Source organism: Mobula hypostoma, chromosome 27 (assembly GCF_963921235.1).
Source record: "Mobula hypostoma chromosome 27, sMobHyp1.1, whole genome shotgun sequence".
Lineage (NCBI taxonomy): Eukaryota > Metazoa > Chordata > Chondrichthyes > Myliobatiformes > Myliobatidae > Mobula > Mobula hypostoma.
In genome coordinates this window covers 20,364,697-20,386,738 of record NC_086123.1, presented here as the reverse complement: position 1 = coordinate 20,386,738, position 22,042 = coordinate 20,364,697, and the positions used below count along the sequence as shown (strand labels likewise).

Sequence of the window (22,042 nt, the reverse complement as noted above, 5' to 3'; positions counted from 1 at the left end):
ACTACTAAACTAAACGAGATTTCACGATGACCACTGCAGGATCAATGATCCATAAATTGTGGCGATGCCACAAATTGGATCTGCACTCACAGATCTTTGAAAAGTTAACATTTCAGTTTATTTACATGCTACTGTTGTCCAAAAGATGTCAAAACAAAATTGATCAGAATTGTACGTCATTATGGATCTCAGTTTATTACTTAGAAAAATAAATTTTAGAAGCATCATGAAAATGCCTCAGGAAAGGAAACAATTGATATAGACTTCAGCAGGTGAATTTATTTCTACTGCTGGATTTTCATTTCCAGAGGCAATGCTGATGGATATCACCTTTAACTTGGAAATGACAGACAGAATGAATAAACTGGAGGCACTTCAATATTTTATGAATAGAAATTCAATAAAACCTCGGGGCTTTTGCATTGATTTTTTTCTCCCAAAATAAAATGCCGAGCCACATATTCCTAAGCAAGTGCATAATGAAGTGATTTCTAAATTATCACTTACCTGCCAAACACCAACAATAGCATTTGCTATTAGAATTAATAATATTACAAAAGGCTCCACAAAGGCAGTTACAGTTTCTTCACCTTCTTCAAACCAGGCCAGAACCTGAAGATGAAGAGATATAGATATAGTTTTGTGAAATATTACATATGCACAGCATACACAAATATATTGATGCTTTAAAATCAAGAAATATTTCAATATGTTGCAGTTTTACTGTGCTTATTCATCTTTTTTTTTTTAAGAAGCATAAAACACTGCATTTTGATGAAAAGTTTTGCCTCCCTCCCAGTTACTGTAAACAAATATATTGCAATAATCGAAACTGTTGCGCTGAAGTTCAAAATATCTCAATACATGTTTAGAACATCATTTCTTTGCACAGCTTTTCTGTAATTCTTTTACCTACAGTTTAATTAAGGTATTTGAATACATAAAAGATTTAAGAATACATTAAAGGCAGCTAATTCCTACACAGATTTCACTTTCAAGGCTATATACAATTTGAACACTTATACAAAATGAAACCGTTATACACATTGAACACGGCAAGTTAAGAATGTCAGATGTTATGTCATTACTGTGGTCCTATCAGCCATGTAGCTGGCCGGTGGTGTAGTGGCATCCACACCGGACTTCGAGGCGAGTGGCCCTGGGTTCAAGTCCAGCCAGCCCTTTGCACGCTTTCCTTCTGTGCTGGCTTAAGCACCCAGGTAGAAACTCGGCCTCATTAAAAAAAAAACAGACAGAAGTGCTTAAGGAACGGCGAGGCTGACTGATGCACTATAGAGGTATGGAGAGGAACAATCAGCTATGTGGCTTTAAAATAGAAACTAGAGATCCTAAACTCAATATGAATTTCAATATTCACAAGTAAACCGTGTGTCATGAAAGATGACGGATCTAAATTCTTCCAATATTAGATTTTTTTTTTATAATGAGAAATGGATTCCTCTTGGTAATTGGCCCAGGACATAGCCAATGCACTTGTTAGCGGATACTGACATAGAGGAACTTTTAAACCGCTTGCATTTAAACACACAGAATTTGCCAAAGATAAGAGCTCCTGCTCAGTTTGTCCAAGAAGAGCAGCCTCCAACAGTGCAGCATGACATTGTTCCAGAGTTTGGCCAAGGTGGTTTTTAGAAAAATTGCTGATTCAGTTCCATCAAATTTGTTGTAATCCCAGTCTCACCAAGAACCCCCATGAAACCCAGACCTCAGAATCCTGCTAGCCTTTGTGGAATCCAAACCACAGGAATTATCCACTACCCCTTCAAAACATGAAACACAAATGGCCTGATAAATCCCAGAACAGGATGCCTATGAATTATTAAAGCGTGTTTTGCAAATTCTATTTATGACTTATAGTTGCTTAGTTTCTGATTTCAGCCTCATGACAAATATTTCAAGGTAGCCAGGAAGGAGCTAAGAACGGATTTAGGAGAGCTAGAAGGGGGCATGAGAAGGATTTGGTGAGTAGGATTAAGGAAAACCCCAAGGTGTTCTACCTGTATGCGAAGAACAGGAGGATGACTCGAGCGAGGGTAGGAATATTCAAGGACAAAAGAGGAAATGTGTCTGGAGTCAGAGGAGGTTGGGAAGGTCCTAAATGAATACTTTGCTTCAGTGTTCACCAGTGAGAGTGATCTTGACAAAAGTGAGGACATTGCAAAACATGCTTATATGCTGGAACATGTCAACGTCAAGAAAAAGGATGTGCTGGAACTCTTGAATAACATTAGGATAGGTAAGACCTCAGGGCCGGATGGGAGATACCACAGGTTACTGTGGGAAGCAAAAGAGATTGCTGCACTTTTGACGGTGATCTTTGTGTCCTTACTGACCACAGGAGTAGTACCGGATGATTGGAGGATGGTAAATGTTATTCATTCACAAAAAGTAATAGGGATAGTCCTGGAGTTGAAGACCACAAATTTTATGTTGGTAGTGGGCAAACCAATGGAGAGGGTTCTTAGAGACAGGATTTATAGCATTTGAAGGAGCATAGGTTGATAAAGGATAGTCAGTATGGGTTTGAGGGGCAGATCATGCCTCACAAGCTTGATTTAATTCTTTGAAGTAGTGACAAAACAAGTTGATGATATGGATTTTATTTAGGGATCTGACAAGGTTCCCTATGGTAGGCTCATTCAGTAAGTCAGGAGGCATGGGATCCAATGAAATGTCTGCACGGATTTTGAATTGACTCGGCCGCAGAAGGCAGAGAGAGATAGGAGGTCAGTGACCGGTGGTGCTCTGGGACCCCTGCTTTTTGTGATTTTTATAAGTGACATGGATGAGGAAATGGAAGGGTGGGTTAGCAAGTTTGCAGAGGACACAATGGTTGGCGGTGCTGTGGATAGTGTAGAAAGTTATCGTAGGTTACAAAGGAACATTGATAGGATGCAGAGCTAGGCTGAGAAGTGGCAGATGAAGTTCAATAAAGAAAAGTATAAAGTGATTCACTTTGTAAGGTTGAACTTGAAGGCAGAATACAGGATTAATAGTAGGATTCTTACAGTGTTGAGGAACAGAGGGATCTTGAGGTCCACCTAAAGATTCCTCAATGATGCTGTGCAAGTTGATAGGATGGTTAAGAAGGCATATGGGTGCGTTAGCTTTCATTAGTCAAGGCCCTGAGTTCAAGAGCTACGAAGCAATGTTGCACAGAATGCCCCTGGTTAGATCACACTTGAAATATTCCGGTTGCCTCATTATAGGAAGGATGTACGAAGATTTTGGGAGGCAGGGTGGATTTACGCCTCTAACAAAGTAGGTGCAAGGCGCTCTTTCCCTTTGCTAACCTGCAGGTCACCCTTGGGCAAGGAGTAGCACCGCTTAGCCCCCGATTAGGGTCACTTGAAGCCATGGGAGCAGGTGGTGGATGATCGTATGAGCAACTGGTGCATATCACAAATCCAGGTTATGCGACCATTGACACCAGGCAGGCAACTTCTGAGGAGTACTGATGTCAACTGGTGTCAACCATCTTGTTAAGACACTGCCCAGAAAGTGGCAAAGGCCAACTAGTTCTGTAGAAAAATTTGCCAAGAATCATGGTCGTGGGCAAGACCTTGATTGATCATATCAAGGCACACAAACATAGGAGCATTGTAGAGGGTTCAGAGGAGATTTACCAGGATACTGCCTGGACCAGAGTATATGTCTTATGAGGATAAAAATTTTTAAAAATACAAAAATACACAATGTTCCACAATGTTGGTCGACCTATCTACCTAACCTACCCCTCCTACATGACCCTACGTTTTTCAGCCATGTATCTAAGAGTCTCAAATGTCCCTAATGTATCTGCGTCTAAGTACATTAAATAATTTCATAACATTTCTACCCCAGCTACCCTTTATCGGGTCGCTTTACTACTGCCCCTCACTTTTATCACAGTCTGGATCTTTTCTGAGAATCTTATCCCACTAGAAGTTATACCTGGATAATTCAGTGCATAACACAGGGCTCCCAAATGTTACATTAAACAAAATTAAAGATAACTCATCATCAGCCCAATGCTTCTCCACCCTACAAATCCTGCAGGCAGGATAGATTGAAAAAGGTAGGGTTCTTTTTTGGTGAAAAGGACAGTGGGAGATAACTTGATAGACAACTACAACATGGTAAGAGGCATTGATAGAGTGGATAGCCAGAGACTCCCCCCAGGGTGGAATACAAGACAGCATAATGTTAAGGTGTTTGGTGGAAAATGTAAGGGGGGAGGGGGGGAACTTCAGAATCAGGTTTAATATCACCTGCATACGTCATGAAATTTGTTTTTGTATCAGCAGTACAATGCAACACATAAGAATATAAAAAGAATTACAATAAATATATAAAAACAGTTAAATTAATTAAGTATTGCAAAAAAAGTGAGGTAGTGTTCATGGGTTCAAAGTCCATTCAGAAATCTGATGAATGAAGTTTCATTCAGAGTGGTGGATATTTGGAACACACTTAAGCACATGGATGAAAGAAAAGTAGAGGGCTGTGTGTGAGGGAAGGGTTAGATTAATCAGAGCAGGTTAAAGAGTCAGCACAACATTGTGGGCCAAAAGGCACGCTTTGCTGTACTTTTCTATGTTCTATGTTTTATTAACCATGGATTGACTAGAAGAAGCATCACTACTCCTTTAGTAAAAACAGAAACTATCTATCCACTTTGTAAGCTAGCAATCATTAATTTAGATAAATGTGAACCAAGCACGAAATACCAACCGTGCCCAACAAGTTGAAAAGCAACTGCTAAACTGGAATACTGCACGAGGAGCCAGCCTTGCTGAGCTGTCTGGAGGGAAACTGATGAATCATACCATGAGTAATTTACTTAAACTCGTAACCAATGAGATGAGAAAGAAAAAACAGGAGACCTGCACAGGTATACGTGGCCACACATGCCCAGAAAGCAAATAATGAACAAGAGCTGCAGCAGTGTGGGGGCACATGTTGAGAGTATTTCCACTGATGTGGAAGTCACAAATAATAAGGGAAGCTAAAACAGAGAGAAAAAGAAACCCTCCAGGTTTATGCTCCTGGAATGCAACCTATTTAAACACTTTCTAAACTTCTTTCTTTGCAATCAGGATTCAGTCTCAGGTAAGGACAAAGTTCCACAGCAGAGACTTTACTATACATTATATATGGACCACAAGGTCTAAATATAGATGATATCTAAATCAAGGCTTTCTCTTCTCAATGCATATGCATCTTCAGTCAGCCAAAGCTAAAATGATTAGATTTGTGCACCACCAGCCCAATTTCAATAATCTTTCTAATGCCACCAATCTTGATGCAAATCCCAACTCAGCCAGTCTAAATTTCCATTTCTGATCCATCATTTCCATTATTTTGGAATCTTATTTACCTCCAAACTATGTTCCCTCTAAGCCGTGCGCATGTGTGCACGCACACACGTTTTTCAACCAGCGCTCAAAGGAAATTAATGTGCGCACAAAAGGTTAGTTACCTAAAATAATGTAGTAATTAATAATTATACTTATTGAAAATAATCTTTTAGCTAAATGTTTCTGTTAACTAGTTAGTTGATTTTTCAAATACCACAATGCACGTCACTAATTACTTCACCTCACCTTTCCTGTTCTGGTTTGTACGGTTGCATCACGGCGGCAGCCATCTTTGGCGGACAGTGTTCATATCGTAAAGTTTACAAAGATCTGTTTCAAATCCTGTAGCTAGCTTACTAAGTTTTTATTGAAAAAAATATTGATTCACTATTTGGAATTCAAAAGAAGTGAAGTTGTGAAGCGCAAAAGAACCTTACAGGTTTTAAGTGATGTCTTTGATGAACATCACTTTGAAGTAGCTTTACAGGTTTTAAGTGATGTCTTTGATGAACTGGCTGCTCTGTGCAAGATTCTGCAAAAGAGTGGCCTGACACCGACTGATTCACTTCACTTTGCGTGAGGCAAAATTAACAAGACAAGAAAGCAATATCTGGGAGACAATGTTTCGTAGAGTGACAAAGTTAAAGTTTTGCTAAGCCAACAACATGAAGAAAACGTCACAGTAGATACAAGCTCGCTGTTGACTTTTATAAATAGTCTTTGCGTTCATTTAGAAGAAAGGTTTTCTGAAGATGAGGTACAAGAATGGTCAGCTTTTGATTTCTCCGCAATTGCAGATTGTGACTTCACATTTGGCGATGAACAAGTTAATGCCTTATGTCTAAAATATCATGATTTTCTAGCTGAAAATACTGCAATAGTTAGACAGTTTAATCATTTCAAATTTTCCATGCAAGAAAAAATTAAATCCAAACGGATTTCAAACTTTGCTCAAATGGTGGCATTTGTACTTCAAAATGAACAATTTTAAGACCTTGCACAGTTGGTGGGCATTGGGGGAACCTTTCGTGCATCTAGTGCGGACTGTGAGCAAGGTTTTAGCCTAATGAATCAACTCAAAAACAAGCTGATAAACCATTTAGGTGAATGTCATTTGGATATGTTAATGAGAATCAAAAGCTATCAATTGGATGGAAGTTCTATTAGTCTAGATAGAGTTTACAAAGAATGGGTAAATGCCAAAGACAGGAGAGAGAAAAAAAAACTGAGTGACTTAAATATGTGTGTTATTTTGTTGTTATTCTGCGCAGTTTTATGTCAAATATTTTGTAAACCTACATAAACTGTGGCATGTGTGCATTCAGTGCGCACATACTTTTGTCAAAGGAAAAAAATTTGCACAACATAAGATTTTTGCGCACACTGACTACTAAATATTAGAGGGAACGTTGCCTCCAAAGGAAGAATGCAGGAAACCATTCCAATTCCCCGTTCCCATTCTGAAATGTCAGCCCACCACCTCCTCCTGTGTCAGGGTGGAGGTGTAATTCCTTATAGTCCATCTGGAAAGCCTCCAATCTGATGGCATGAATATTGATTTCTCCTTCCAGTTTAAAAAAAATTCCCTCCTCCTCTCCTCTTCTATTCCCCACTCTGGCCTTTTACCTCTTCACAGCTGCCTATTACCCCTCCCTCCTTCCCTTTCTCCTATGGTTCATTCTTCTATCAAATTCCTTCCTCTCCAGCCCTTTATCTTTCCTCCCCACCTGGCTTCACCTTCTAGCTATCCTCCTTCCCCTCTCCCCCTTCCTTTCCATCATGATGAAGGGTCTTGGCCCAAATTGTTGACTGTTTATTCATTTTCATTGATGCTGCCTGACCTGCTGAGTTCGTCCAGCATTTTTTGTGTGTGTGTAGCTGTTGTGGAATAGCTCATCTCTGTCATATCTTTAATGGCACACTCACTATTAATCTGGCATAGGTTCATTTAAAATTTCATCTCTGTCTAGCAGGCAGATCGACTCAGTAACTTTTCCCCTTAATTTCCTTCCAAAAGCCGAATTCAAGCCAAACATTACAGCATAATCAGAGGAAAAAAATCTGTTTCAATCTCCTTGGATGCTGAAATATCATTGCTGCCAGTATATATTCTCTCTGCATATGCTTAATGCAAATATCATTCACACATTTACCAACAAAACAGGTTTAGTCCCAAATGGTCTGGGAAATTACTGTTGCCTTCATAATAGGGGCTAGCGTTACACAAGCATCCCGGTTCACTAAACTATTAACATATGCCAGGGTAACACCTTATTAATGTGTGCAAATTTGTAAGATATCGATGCACATCCACATAACCAGAATCAAGTCTATTGTAATATCTTTGACTGCCTATTCCAAAAGGTTAACAACTACTATTTAGTACCAACAATATTAATGTTACCTTCAAAACACCAACCAGCATTCCCTCTAATTTTTTTCTCTCCAAACAGTTGTACAAACCAACCATTACCTTGAGCAGGAAATTTTTACACGGCCTGAAAACTGTGGGGCACTTAATTTTTTTTGGTCATTATGCACATCAAACAAACACAATCCACAACTCACAACGTAAGTAATCGATGTCAGGCAGTCAACACAATGGCGAAAGTACAATGTTTCGACTAGACGGCAATGTTCAGTAGGTCAGCAATTTATTAACAATGAGCTACTAACTTCCATTGTGTTTATTGTTACATTTTGTTACAGTGTTGCAACTTGAAACATTGACAATGTAGTAAATATGTTGAAGTTCTAAAATGTTTCAAAGTAAAGACTGTGGTATGTTTATAATGTAGAAATTGTATAGATTATATTTATTAACACAATATAATTGTGAAAAATCATTAAATTAATAAACAGATTTCAACATTTTATTAGCATAATTTCAAATTTATGTGAGGATAATTTCAAAATGAATTACATTAATAACATATAGGAGCAAATTCCAGCTATGCAGCAACGAAGGCTATGTGTGTGGAAGCATTTTGGTTACTGTGCAGCCACGTAGCTTAGAGAGAAGAGTGATCCCAACTGATAAGAATGACAACCAGACAGCACCAGCAGGGTGTTGTCTGGATGGAATCCATGTCTAAGAACAACAGCTGGCACATAAACAAATGTTTACACTTTAGTTTGAATATTAAACAGTTTATATTACAATTCCAAGGTACAACTGCAGAAATAGAAGGATGATTGAGAAGTACTAAAACTGAACAAATGCAAGCATCCGTCAACAAGCGGACCAACAAGGCTAAGAATGTAAAAGCATTTACACATAACCTGTGGAAAATCAAGAATACTCTTTAGCATCAAGCTAAAGTTAAAATAGTAGCTTTCTTGAAAAGTGCAGACCATTCAGCAGATAATGTTGTATGGTACTTTTAACATAACCCAAGATCAATGTAACCCTTCCTTCCCATATAGCTCTCCATCTTCTTGCACCCATGTGCCCAAGTGTCTCTCAAGCTCCCCTAATGTATCTGCCTCCACCAAGGCCCCTGGAAGCGCATTCCACACACATACTACTCCGGCAGGTGGTAAGAGTAGGCTCCCTCACCTCTGCCCCTCAACACAGATGCCCCCTCAGGGCTCTGTCCTAAGCCCCCTCCTTTACTCTCTGTATACCCACCACTGCCTCAGCACCCACAGCTCCAATCTGCTAATTAAATTTGCTGATGATACTACACTGATTGGCTGAATCTCAAATAATAATGAGGCACCCTACTGGGAAGAAGTCATCACCCTGACACAGTGGTGTCAAGAAAACAACCTCCCCCTGAAAGTCGCAAAAACAAAGGAGCTGGTTGTGAACTACAGGAGGAATGGAGACAGGCTCACCCCTGTTGACATCAATGGACCTAGGGCTGAGAGGGTGAACAGCTTTAAGTTCCTCGGCATATACATCACCAAGGATCTCATGTGGTTTACTCCTCATGTATATGAAGGATGTAAGTAATAAATTCAATTCAATTCAATTTAAAGTCCTATCTCTGACATTTCTCCCCTCCACCCCCATAATTTTCTCCAATCTCCTTAAAGGTATATCCCCTTGCTTTAGCCCCATCTACCCTGGGAAAAGTCGCTGACTATTCACTCCATGCCTCATACCCTGTACATTTATATCAAGTAACCTTTCATCCTCCTTCGCTTCAAAAGAGAAAAGCCCGAGCTCACTCAACCTATCACCTAAAGTTTTACACATCTCTCCTATAATGAGGTGACCAGAACTGAGCACAATACTCCAAGTGTGGTCTAACCAGTTTTACAGAGTTGCAGCTCTTAACTCAATCCTCAGACTAATGAAAGGAGGCAACACTCCCCAAGCCTTCTTAACCACCCTGTCAAATACCACTGCAGCCTCGCTACCATTTTTCTCTCCCATGTGCTGAAGGCAATCAGCATATTGAATACCATGGACACACTGCTGGGCAAGTCCTTGCAAATTCAACATCGATTTGAAGCTTGACAATGAAATGCCCCTTCCTTTATTTTTATTGGGGGCGGGGTAACAGCAGAAATCAAACACCATAACTTTGCAGAAAAAGATAATTTTTTGTTCCCTAAGTCACTATTCGTCCCACCAGTCATCCCCATATGAATTGATTTTATATAAAAAGATTACTTGACAATCAAAGACAAACTGATGTGCTTTAGTAATGGTTAAAAAAAATGGATTAGTTTAACCCAAGGACAAACATCTCTACTTGAGTCAAAAAGCCAAGTAGGACAGATGTGCTGTGGACTGAAAACAAACCTGTAACACATTTGAACAGACTTGCTCCTGAAATTGTTATTATTTCCTGGCATAATTCCCACTAATTAACATTTACAGTATCCTATAGATGACAAGACTTGAAATGAAAAGTATTAGAACGTTTTATTTTCCACTCTCTATTACATGTATTGCACAAAAGGTGGGGCTCCGAATCCTTTTCGAAAGTCGCAATTGTATTTGCTCTAATGTTATTCAATTTCTGGATGCAAGCCAAATCTTGATTACAGGTCAACAGATTGTTTCCTTGGGTAGGAAGTAATCTGATAAAAAATCTCCAGGTAGGAAGTTAGATCCAAAGTTCAATTTTTAGGAAGATATTCATTTCAACATTTACACCCAATCTCAGTTTTTATTTAATAATATTGGGCAAGATGATAGTAATCCAAACTGCAATAATAGCATTCCTATGGAAAACATACCATTGCATATGTTTTTTTTGCCTCATAATGGAGTTAGAACCCTATAGGAGCATACACCAGTTGCCATTAACGCTAGGCCAGTATTACACATAATGATATTGATAAGCACAGTCAACGTTTACCAAGTTCTACTACTGGTCAGGGAAAGAAACTAAATTCTGAAAAAAGATACAGTATCCCTTAGTTTAGAAACATCAATAAGATACAAGTAAGCAACTTATGTACAGATAGTATAGCACAGGGGCTCCCAACTTTTTTTGTGTTATGGAAAACTACCATTAACCAAGGAGTCCGTGGAGCCAAGGTTGGGAGGAGAGGGAGGTACAGAACAATGGCTTTGTGCAAGCAGGGAGCACAGAGGTAGAGGTGGAGGTGGGGGTGGAGAGAGGGCAAAGGACTGTTTGCAGCAGGGTAGAAAACCAAACGTTAAAACCTTTTTTTTTTGAAGAGCCACAGAACTGCAAAGAAACACAATTACTGGTTGGGTTGAGTTGCTCTTCAATCTTGGCAACTCATTTGCAAATGTTTCGTCACCATGGAATGGCAAAGGCCGGAGAACAACTCAACCCAACAATCAACCACCCAAGCTACACATTACCCCCACCCCCCCTCCCCCAAGTTATTTCCAACATGATTATTACTTTGATGATACAGTTCATGGAAGTTTGACAGAAGTTCATTTTCAGGGTTTGGGGATTGCTGGCAAAACTAGGATTTGTATGTACATTTGGCATGCCAAGAAGCAGGTGTCCCTCTCCACCGCGTCCCATTAAAGGAATCATCTGGATTTGTTGTAAAATTTATGTAATAGCATAGAAGTTAGCGCGATGCTATTATAGCTCGGGGCATCGGAGTTCAGAGATCAATTCTGCCGTCCTCTCGAAGGAGTCAAGTCGCTCTCTCCATGGAATGAGTGGGTTTTCTCCGGGTGTCCAGTTTCCTCCCACAGTCCAAATATGCACCGGCTCGTAGGTTAATTGGTGATTGTAAATTGTCCCGTGATTAGGCTCGGGTTAAAAATCAGGGGTTGCTGTGCTCAAAGGACCAGTAGGGTAAATTCAGAATATAGATAGAGAGGAAAATAAATAAAATCAATGATTGCCCTTCAGAAAGTAATGGTGAGCCACCACCTTAAACTGCTGTAGATAGTTTAGTGGAGGCAATCTCAAGGGATTATTGAGTTAGAAACTCCAGGATTCAGACCCAGAAAGAACGAGGTATTCAGATATGCTTCCACGTCAGAATGGCATTCAATTTAGTGGCAAACATGCACGTCTAGCATTCCCACGTACCTACTGCACTTGTTCTTCTTGGTGATAAGGGTCATGTGCTTGGGAAGCCCTGTTGCAATAGTCTGGCACAGAGTATTTTGAAGGTGGGTGTTCAATGCAGCCACTGAGAGTCAATGTTAGAGAGAACAATATACAAAGGTAGTGGTGGACAGGGCCATTTTGAAATGGTGTTGAGCCTCTGGAGAGCCGAGGGTGTTCCATCTAGCTTCTAACCCGTCTTTTATAGGAGATGGAAAGGCAAGTGGAATACCCAGCCTCTGATCTGCTTTTGCTGCTTCAAGTCATTGGTACCTCGAGATGCTGATACTGGGGCAGCTTTTGATAGCTATGCCTTCTAGTGGCACAGCCAAGTACTGCATAGTGCAGTAGTGCTTTTGTACCACCCTTTTTGGAACACAATTCTTACAAACAGTCCTTGCCTGAAGGTTGTTGGCCTCTTATAAGACTGACTCATTTTTTTGGTGCTTCAATTATTGTTGCTTTTAGTTGAATAGACTGTTTCACTCCTTTCAGCTCTGGTTGTTATTAAGTGTCAATTGTCAAAGGTAACCTGCAGTTGCCCAACCACTCAAAAAACCTTTATATAAAAAAATAAGTTGTACTCTAAAACCTCATCCATCCCTCTTCCTTCGAGGTTATTAAAATCTTGACTTGGTTCAATTTCACCCAATCATTTACAACCAAAACCACACAGTTGCCTCCCTCTCTCACCTTATCACTTTATCTGTCCATCACCTCCTCCTGTTGCTTCTCCCTCTCCCTCCTTTCTTCCATGGTCTTCTGTCCTCTCCCATCAGATTCCCCCTTCTCCATCTCTATCTCTCTCACCAATCAACTTCCCAGCTCTTTACTTCACCCCACTCCCCCTCTCCTGGTTTCACCCATCACCCACCAACCTTGTACTTCTTCCCCCCCTCCTTCCACCTTCTTACTCGACTTCTCTTCCTTTCTAGTCCCGATGAAGGGTCTCAGCCTGAAATGTTGAATTCTTACTCTTTTCCGCCTGCTGAGTTCCTCCAGCATTTTGTGTATGTTGCTTTAGATTTCCAGCCTCTGCAGATTTTCTTGAGTTGGTGGCACAAAAAGCATTAGCACTTTATAAATGAAGGTAGCCAATCTTCCTCCTTAGTATAAGATGCACAAGTTCCTCTGTACTTCAAATATACAGTATTTGGTTTTTAAGGAACCTGTCTATACCATGCTTTCTAGGAAATTTTCTTCCCCACCATACCCATCGCAAGTAAGGTCACTATACAATATGAAGGCTGCAATTCCTTTTCTTAATGACAGAATGTGACACAACTGGAATGACAGTGACAAGTCTACAATTAGCTCTGAAGAGAGAAGTCAAAACCAAGTTACTCTCTGAAAGCACCAATGATTAAGTGCCGGATTTAGACAAATTACACACAGTTATAATGGGTTCTGCAATTAAATAGTCTTTCAAGTTAATTGAGCACCGTGATGCAATATTAGTGATACCGCTGCAAAATCCAATGACCTGGACATAACTCCAACTTTGGGTACAACCTGTGTGTAGTTTGCACATTGTACCTACAAACACACGGGTTTCTGCCGTCTACTTAGATTTCCTCCCTGATCCCAAAGTCCTGATGTTAAAGCTAATTGGGTATTGCAAATAATCCTTTACGAATAGATGGCTGTGAAGGAATTAAGACGATAAGACATCAGAGCAGAATTAGGCCATTCGGCCCATTGAGTCTGCTACTTCATTCCATCATGGCCGATTTATTATCCCTCTCAAACTCATTCTCCTGCCTTCTGTCTGTAAGCCTTTGCCCACCTGACAAAGAACCTATCAATCTCCACCTAAGTATACTCAATGACTTGGCCTCCACAGGCAATAAATTCCACAGATTCACCACCTTCTGGCTAAAGAAATTCCTTCTCACCTCTGTTCTAAATAGACATCCCTCCACTCTGAGGCCATGCCCTCTGGTCCTAATCTCCCCCACTCTGGGAAACATCCTCCTTAAATCCACTCTGTCGAGGCCTTTCAATATTCGATAGGTTTCAATAAGATTCCCTCCCCCCACCACTGAAAGTACAGGGTCAAGTTAACCCTTTCATTCCCAGAGTCGTTCTCATAAACCCCCTCTGGACCCTCTCCAATGCCACCACATCTTTTCTTCAATAACAGGCCACAATATTCCAATATGTCATAAAGCCTCAACTTGAGATCCTTACTCTTCCCACCACTGTCTATAAGCAGTTTGTACTTTCTCCTCGTGACCAACTGGGCTTCCTCCCACAATCCAAAGACATACTGGCTGATAAGCTAATTTGTCATTGTGAATTGTCCCATGATCAGGGGTTGCTGGGCATCGCTGCTCGGAGGGCTGGAAGGGCCTATTCCACACTGCTTTTCAATAAAAATAAATTTTCTAGTCCCCTGAAAATGAATCCTGACATTGCATTCGCCTTCCTTACCACCAACTCAACCTGCAAGCCAACCTTTAGGGAATCTTGCATAAGTCCACTTGCACCTCCAATCTTTTAATTTTCTCCCCACTTAGAAAATAGTCTACACATTTCTACAAAGTGCACAAGCCTACAATTCTCTATTCTATATTCTATCTGCCACTTCTTTACCCATTCTCCCAATCTGTCCAAGTCCTCTGCTTCCTCAACACTACCCGCCTCTCCACCGATCTTTGCATCTTTTGCAAGCTTAGCCACAAGAACAATAATTCCTTCATCTCAATTGCTGACGCATAACGTGAAAAGAAGTCCTAATACTGACCTCTACAGATAGTCACTGGCAACCAACCATTTACTCACACTCTTGTCCTCCTACTAGTCAACCTATCTTCTATCCATGCCAGTATCTTTCCTGTAATACCACGGGCTCTTAACTTGTTAAGCAGCCCAAGGAATGTCACCTTGTTAAAGGCCTTCTGAAAATCCAAGTAAACAATATCCCCCGACTCCCCTTCATCTATCCTTTGTTATTTCCTCAAAGAATTCCGACAGATTTGTTAGGCAAGAATTCCCCTTAAGGAACCATGCTGACTTTGGTCTACCTTATCACATGCCTCCAAGTACCTCAAAACCTCAGACTTAATTCAACATCTTCCCAACCACTGAAGTCAGGCTAACTGGCCTATAATTTCCTTTCTTTTGCCTCCCTTCCTTCTTAAAGAGTGGAGTGACATGTGTCATCTTCTAATCCTCCAGAACCATTCCAGAATCTAGTGATTCTTGAAAGATCATTATTAATGCTTCCACAATCAGCTACTGCTGAACATCTGCAGGCATCCTGACCTCCACAAGGGACTGGCAGCTGTTGGTGGACCTCAAATGGCAGCTGAAGTTCCCCAACCATATCGCAGCCACCACCCTGCGACCAGACATTGTCCTAGTGTCTGAGTCTACTAAGCAAGTGGTGCTGCTGGAGCTGACAGTCCCATTGGAAGATCGTTTGGAAGAGGCCTTCGAAAGGAAGCTCTCCAAGTACACAGGACTGGTCAGCCAATGTCAGCAGGCTGGATGGAGAGCACGGTGTCTGCCAGTGGAGGTTGGCTGTAGGGAATTTGCAGCCCATTCCTTTGCCAGAGCCTTCAGCAATTTGGGCATCAAGGGAGAGAGGACGAGGAGAGCCATCCGCAGTACCACCGATATGGTGGAGAGGGCCTCAAGATGGCTGTGGCTCAAAAGAGGGGAGCCATGGAGTCACAAGTAGCTAGCCACCTGGACACAAGCTGGGGTCTGATCAGCCCCGGCTGGGTCACCTGGAAGAGGGTGTTTGATGTTGAAAGACCTGGAACACCCGATGATTCCAGGAACATCACTGATGCGTCCAGAGGCATCAGTAGATGTATGTACACAGACCATCCGATCCAGGTGACCTGTCCACTGTCAAGACCCTGAAGCTTCCCAAGCATCTTCTCCCTATTAATAACAACCACACTTACTTCTGGCCCCTGATGCTCCTTTACCTTAAGCTCCCTAATCAAATCTGGCTCATTACACAACACCTAATCCAGAACTGCCTTTCCCGCAGTGGGCTCAACCACAAGTTGCTTTAAAGCCAACTCATAGGCGTTCTACAAATTCCCTCTCTTGGGATCCAGCGCCAACCTAATTTTCCCCAATCTACCTGCATATTGAAATCCCCAATGACTATTGGACCATTGCCCTTATTACATGCCTTTCCTATTTCCCATTGAAATTTTTATTGCACAACCTGGCTACTGTTCAGGGCCTTGCAGTTTCCTAACTCTACCACAATGATTTTATATCTTTCCATCCTATATCACCTCTAAGGATTTGATTTCTTTTTTAAAAAAACAAGAGCCTCCCCACCCCCTCTGTCTACCTGCCTGTCCTTTTGATACAATGTGTATCCTTGGATGTCAAGCTCCCTACTATAATCTTCTTCCAGGCCTCGACTCAGTGATGCCCACAACAGCATTCCTGCCAATCTCTTAACTGAGCTACAAGATCATCTACCTTATTCCATATACGGCATGCATTCAAAATATAACACCTTCGGTCCTGTCTTCATTACTCGTCTTGATTTGCCATGTTACACTTCAACTGATCCTACTGGCTACAACTTTGCCCTATTCTTCCAACAGTCTCACTACGTACTGCATCGGTTTGCACACCAGCTGCCCCATCCTCAGTCCTACCACTCTGGTTCCCATCCCCCTGCCAACTTAGTTTAAAAACCCTCCAAGCAACAGTTCTAGTAAACCTGCCTGCGAAGGATATTGGTCCCCCTCAAGTTCATGTGTAACTGGCATTTTTCATACAGGTCAGACCTCCCCCAGAAGTGATTCCAGTAATCCAGAAATCTGAAATCCTGCTCCCTGCACCACTTACTCAGCCACTCATTCATCTGTACTATCATCTTATTCCTGCCCTGACTGGCATGTGGTACTGGGAGTAATCCAGAGATTACTACCTTGGAGGTCCTGCTTTCAGCCTCTTCCTCAACTCCCTCTTCCCACTTTCTATCCACGTCATTGGTGCCAATGTGCACCATGACCTCTGGCTGTTCACCCCCCCTCTTCATATCCTTCTGCATCCGCTTGGAAACATCCTGGATCCTAGCACCCGGCTTCCTTTTCGTGTCCACAGAATCCGCCGTCCATTCCCCCAAACTACTGAGTCTCCTATCACTATTGCTCTGCCTGACTTAATTAAGGGGGAGTTAATGCATGGCAGAAAAGGGAAATAAACAAGGGGATGCTTGGATTGCAGGCATAGACAGTATGGGCCATGTCATGAAAACTGCATGTGTTGCCTTAAAATCTGCAATCCCTCACTCTCCCCATTACCCATCTTCAACCATCTCTCCCCCCACCCCCAACCAAGTTCTGAAGAAGGTTCCTTGATCCGAAAAATTAACTTGTTTTTCTTTCCACTTTTGTGGCTTGACTGGCCGAATACTTCCAGCATTTATTTTGAGAGTTTATGTTTGTTTTTGTTCTATAATTATGACAGCATAGATAGTCTTTTTCCCAGGATAGAAACGTCAATGACTGGTGAGCACAAGTCAAAGGTGGGGGGAGGGGGGAGTTCAAAGGAGATTTGAGAGGCAAGTTTTTTTCCTTAAAGAGTAGTGGTTTCCTGAAATGCATAGCTGGGGATAAGCGGTAGAAGCAGATACAAATAGTAATGTTCAACAGGACTTTAGACACATGGACCAGCAAGGAATGGAGGGGTACAGACAACGTGCAAGCTGATTGCTATATTGGTCAGTGCAAACATGATGAGCCAAAAAGCCTGTTCCTAAACCTTCCCCCCCCCCCGCCCCCCCCACCCACGTGAAATGTGAAAATAATAATAGCCAATTGGGAAATGCTCCTGTGAATGTCCATCAGGATATCTGGAAGGAAAGGAAATGGAAATAAAATACAGATGATTGGGAGAGCAATAGTATGGTCTTCCTCGCCAACTTTTATTTCTTCTCTAGAAAATTCAGGAATTGCAAGCAGGGCAAATTCCACCCAGTATAAAAAGTGCAATGTATTGCTAGTTGAAAGTCCAACCCACAACACAAATGCCACACCCTAGTATAAACCAAAAGTACACCTTGATTTACACAATGTCTGCTTTTTAGGTGGTTTCTCAGGCTTCTGGGTCTTTAAGTTTAATCGCTTGAACATCACTGACATTTACTAAATCTTGCATGTTGCATCAACTTCCATAAACTTATCTACAATACAAATAACCTTTCAGTGACTTGCAGCTTCTTCCCCCTTTTCATGCGAAAATAAACTCATCTAATGCTTTGGGCCTATTGTACCTGGACTATTTCCAGCACCACCACTGTCCCAAGAACCTTGGCCCACAGTCAATGTGTTCCCTTGACCCATCAAGGCATTTTGCCTCACTCTTCTGATGTAGTACATGCAGTATTCTTTACAGTCTCCTGAACAACAGAACATTATGTCACTGCTCAAAATGATTAATCCCACTAAACATACGTTTCCAAAAAAGGCTAGAAACTGCACTTTTATTAAAACCAAAACTTGGGCATCAGTAATAACTTTATCAACCTCAAAGCAGCTCAATATACTTTCAACCACTTTTGTTCGGCATTTATGATTATTAACTGAAATAGACACTTAAATCAAAAACCAAAATCTCACACAAGCATGGCAACCAGTTCAATTCTAGGATCCAGACATCATTTACTCCTGAACCTTGATTTTATGATTACAGGTGAACCACATCCCACTAGATAACACCAAGGGTATTCATAATGGAAACATTTGAGTGCTGGGTGTGAAATCAATGTGAAGTGCTCTCGAATCGCACAAAAAAAATCACCCATTTTCCTACAAATATCTCTAAGGCTTTTAAAAAAAAATTTAGACAAAATGGACAAAATTAAGTGCGCAGCAAGATGTTCAGTATTTAATCCTCTTTTTCATAAAATTGAGACAGTACTAACAGTGCTTGTATCCAAATACCTCATTAAGATTGTCCTTTGCATTTTAAAGTAGCAACTGATATCCGCTTCAATTAAAACTTAAATTAGCAGAACATTTGGTACTCACATGTGTCTAGAACGTTTATTTCTGTCTGCCATTCGGTAACTATTACAACAAGTACAGCTACTGCATTAAGTACTGTAACCCAATCCAGGACAGAGCATTGTTTTCTATTATTGTCATGCCGACCCAAAAACCATTTTAACTGGCGTGCTATAAACCTTAAAAGTCAAGGAGAGAAGAGATACCACACATGTCCCCATGAAGGTCACTGGCCAAATTTGGTCAGTTAAAGTGTACCATCCTTGCAGACATCAGTCTTGTCCCTCGTCAAAAAGCTGCAATTGTCACCTTACTTTTATCAAGACAGACCGGTCTAAGATTCCACACACCATTCCATGCATGATTATTGTACAAGGCTGTAGATTAATTTGTATTCAGTTCACAGACTAAATTCCCTAATAATAAATTTACATAAACTCAGAGCACGTTTCATATAATCTGTTGAAATACTTACAAATGATATACAAGCTGCCAGCAGTAAAATTCTGACCAATAAGTCTTCAAATTGTTCCAGCACTAGCTCCCATAATGATTTGCCTGCAGAGAACAAGAATTGTCAGTTCAACATTGAAAATAGCAAATCAACGTTGGAAAAAAAATGATGATCAAAAGAATTACTGCGAGTTACTGTACCTTCTTCTGCTGGTAGTTCTGTTAATGAGTGACGCCGCCATGGAATATGCGAGAAAGAGAGGGAAAAATGTATTAATACGTGCACAATCATTGCGCTTTTGCACAAGGGCACAAAGTCACGCTAGGAACAAAAAAAAGGCATTTCAGAACACGAGTATCCTGCGATCACCTTGTACGGAGATGTACATCCCAGAAGGGTGAAAGAACACTTACATAAAAAAAACGGATGCTTCCCGAGCTGAACGTCCCTTACTTGAATACAAATTACAATCTATAGAATCAGTAAAATCGCCGGTATGATTGTGGCTTGCAATGTCGACAAAGCTCCGCCATCCCTGATTTTTAAATTTGTTTTAAAAAAAACATGTTTGGATCAAGATCCATCCGCACGTCTCAGCCACACACAGGCAGACACAGACACACACAAAATGTGACTTTCATACAATTTAAAATTCTGGGAAGGCGGTGTGTCAGCCATGTTCGGCCTGCTTCACGCACGGATGCCGGCTTCACACATTACAATAAGGCCCTGGTGCAACACAAAAGGGAAAGCAGATACAACATTTAAAAAAGGGGGAAAAATACATCCGACGCATCGAAAAAACCGCAGCACCGCGATCCCTGGCGAGAACCATCCCAGCCAGCACATACCATTAGGTCCCCATCTCTCCCTCTGTTTCTTGACTTGCTCCAAACTAAGACCCGTTGTCTCGTTGACGTTAAAATAGGCTAAAACTTCATCCACAGTCTTTGTGTGAGCGTTCTCCATTATTTCCTTCCTTGACTGTCACGGTCTCTTCTCCGGAGAGGGAGGGAGGGAGGTGAAAAGAGGCTTTCTTCCTCACGAGGAACAAGCCGCCACGCACTGTAAGGGAGAAAGTGGACAACCTTGTGCGGGGTCGGGGGGGGGGTGGGGGGATTTAAAAAAAAACACGGAAAATATTTATTTTTCCTGCTTTGTCCTTTTTTTTTCCTCCCCCTCTCTCTCTCTCGGCCAAACGATATAAATGAAGAATAGTGCTCTTGTCTCTCTCTGTTTTTTTGGTAGTGTGAGGGATGGAGTTGCCTTGTGTGGAAGGTTGTATGGAGCGAGGAGCCGCAGTAGCTGGACTGCGACACGGCGGAGGGGGGAAGGAAGCGAAGCCTGTCTGCCTCAGCTGCTGGACTGGTGCGGTCGCGACGCCTCGCTCATCTGAATGGGAGTGAGCGGCCGGGCGCCGGCGGCAACGCGCTTATAACACTTTAGCGGCAGGGGCCTTTCTCACGGCGGTTCTTCGAGTGGCCGCATGTGGAGAGAGCTCATTGGACCAGCTTGGCCGTCGTCAGGACTCCGACAGGGCTGACGTCTCCCCGGCGGCTCCTCCTCATGTTCCCGAGTTCCCGGGAAAAGCGCAGGAGTGGAGTCGGACCCCGGGCAGGATTATGTTTGCAATTGGCAACTGTGGCATGCGACGGTATCATTTGTCTCGGGGTTTGCTCGTGGTTACAATGAAAGGGATACTATATATAAAACTCTTATATAAGCGAAGAGGGAAGTAACTTTAACCCGTCTAGAGTTACGTAACTTGTTTCTTTGTCACAAAGCAGGTGTTTGCCTCAACCCTCTTCCACCCCCTCCATTGTAACCGGAAATATACTTCATTAATATCAGATCTAGAGCAATTTTTCACTTCCTGGATTGCTGCAGCGAATCACTGGCTTTCGGTTTTTTTTGTGGGAGTGCTTTTTTTCGTGTCCTCCTCAAAAGACGGCGACGTAGCTGACAGGTTGCCTTCAATATCCAACGTCTTCGCATTCATTCGCCTTTTTCTCTCGCTTCTGAGCGGATGTCTATCCTTGAGAGGATTTATCAGGCTGCCTGACCAAAATTCCCGCCTCCCGACATTACCTCGTTCTCTTTTATTTGCTTCTCTCGGTGGCATTTACCGCAGCAGTGTAGCGATTGGTCTGCAAACCTATCGTGTTGGGTCTCTTTCTCTCCCCCCCACCCCCAATTTATTTCACTTTACGAGATCTGGGCCATCACAGGAACGTCCTCCATCATTGTGCGTCCCATATCGGCCTCGGTGTGTGGTGGCCAACTTCTTTCTGCTCCCCCATTACCGGCCGGGCTTAGGCTTCCAAGATGTAGACCCAGTGACAATGGCAGAACACTGATGTTGGAGAGGGATAATCTTCAACGATCTTCGCGTAGGCCCTGAAGCCATCAGTGGTTAGAGGTGAAGTCTTAGGAGATCCCTGTTGGAGGTACCTGAGCGAATAATTTGAAGGCAATAAATACTGCATCTACTGTGTTCTGTTAGTAGAGAAGCAAAAAGTTTTGGGGGCAGTGGAAGGATTACAAATCAAACATCTCTTCTGTCTTTATTCCACCACCCCCCATTCCTTTCCAGTCCTGATAAAGGGTCTCAGCCCACTCTTTATTTCTTTCTAAAGATGATACCTGGCGTGCTCAGCTTCTCCAGCATCTTGCGTGCGTTGCTCACCAAAGCAAGCTACTTTGTCTTGGATGATGCGGTGTTGAGTTTCT

General features: G+C 41.9%; 1 protein-coding gene across 2 annotated transcripts in view; it reads right to left on the bottom strand.

The window, feature by feature from the left end:
* The window catches only part of LOC134338504 (sarcoplasmic/endoplasmic reticulum calcium ATPase 2), a 103,976-nt gene extending 83,043 nt beyond the window's left edge, over nt 1–20,933 (bottom strand). The window contains exons 1-4 of one of the 2 annotated variants that reach the window (XR_010016232.1): nt 20,164–20,933; nt 19,513–19,530; nt 19,334–19,416; nt 508–612 (exon numbers count right to left, since the gene is read on the bottom strand). Coding sequence is in view for 1 of the 2 variants with exons in the window: in XM_063034370.1 (XP_062890440.1) it covers nt 508–612; nt 19,334–19,416; nt 19,513–19,530; nt 20,164–20,281 (324 nt within the window). In the remaining variant the exon portion in view is untranslated. The remainder of the gene's footprint in view (nt 1–507; nt 613–19,333; nt 19,417–19,512; nt 19,531–20,163) is intronic. The other variant, XM_063034370.1, reaches the window with a different exon arrangement.
* Nucleotides 20,934–22,042: the final 1,109 nt, after the last annotated feature.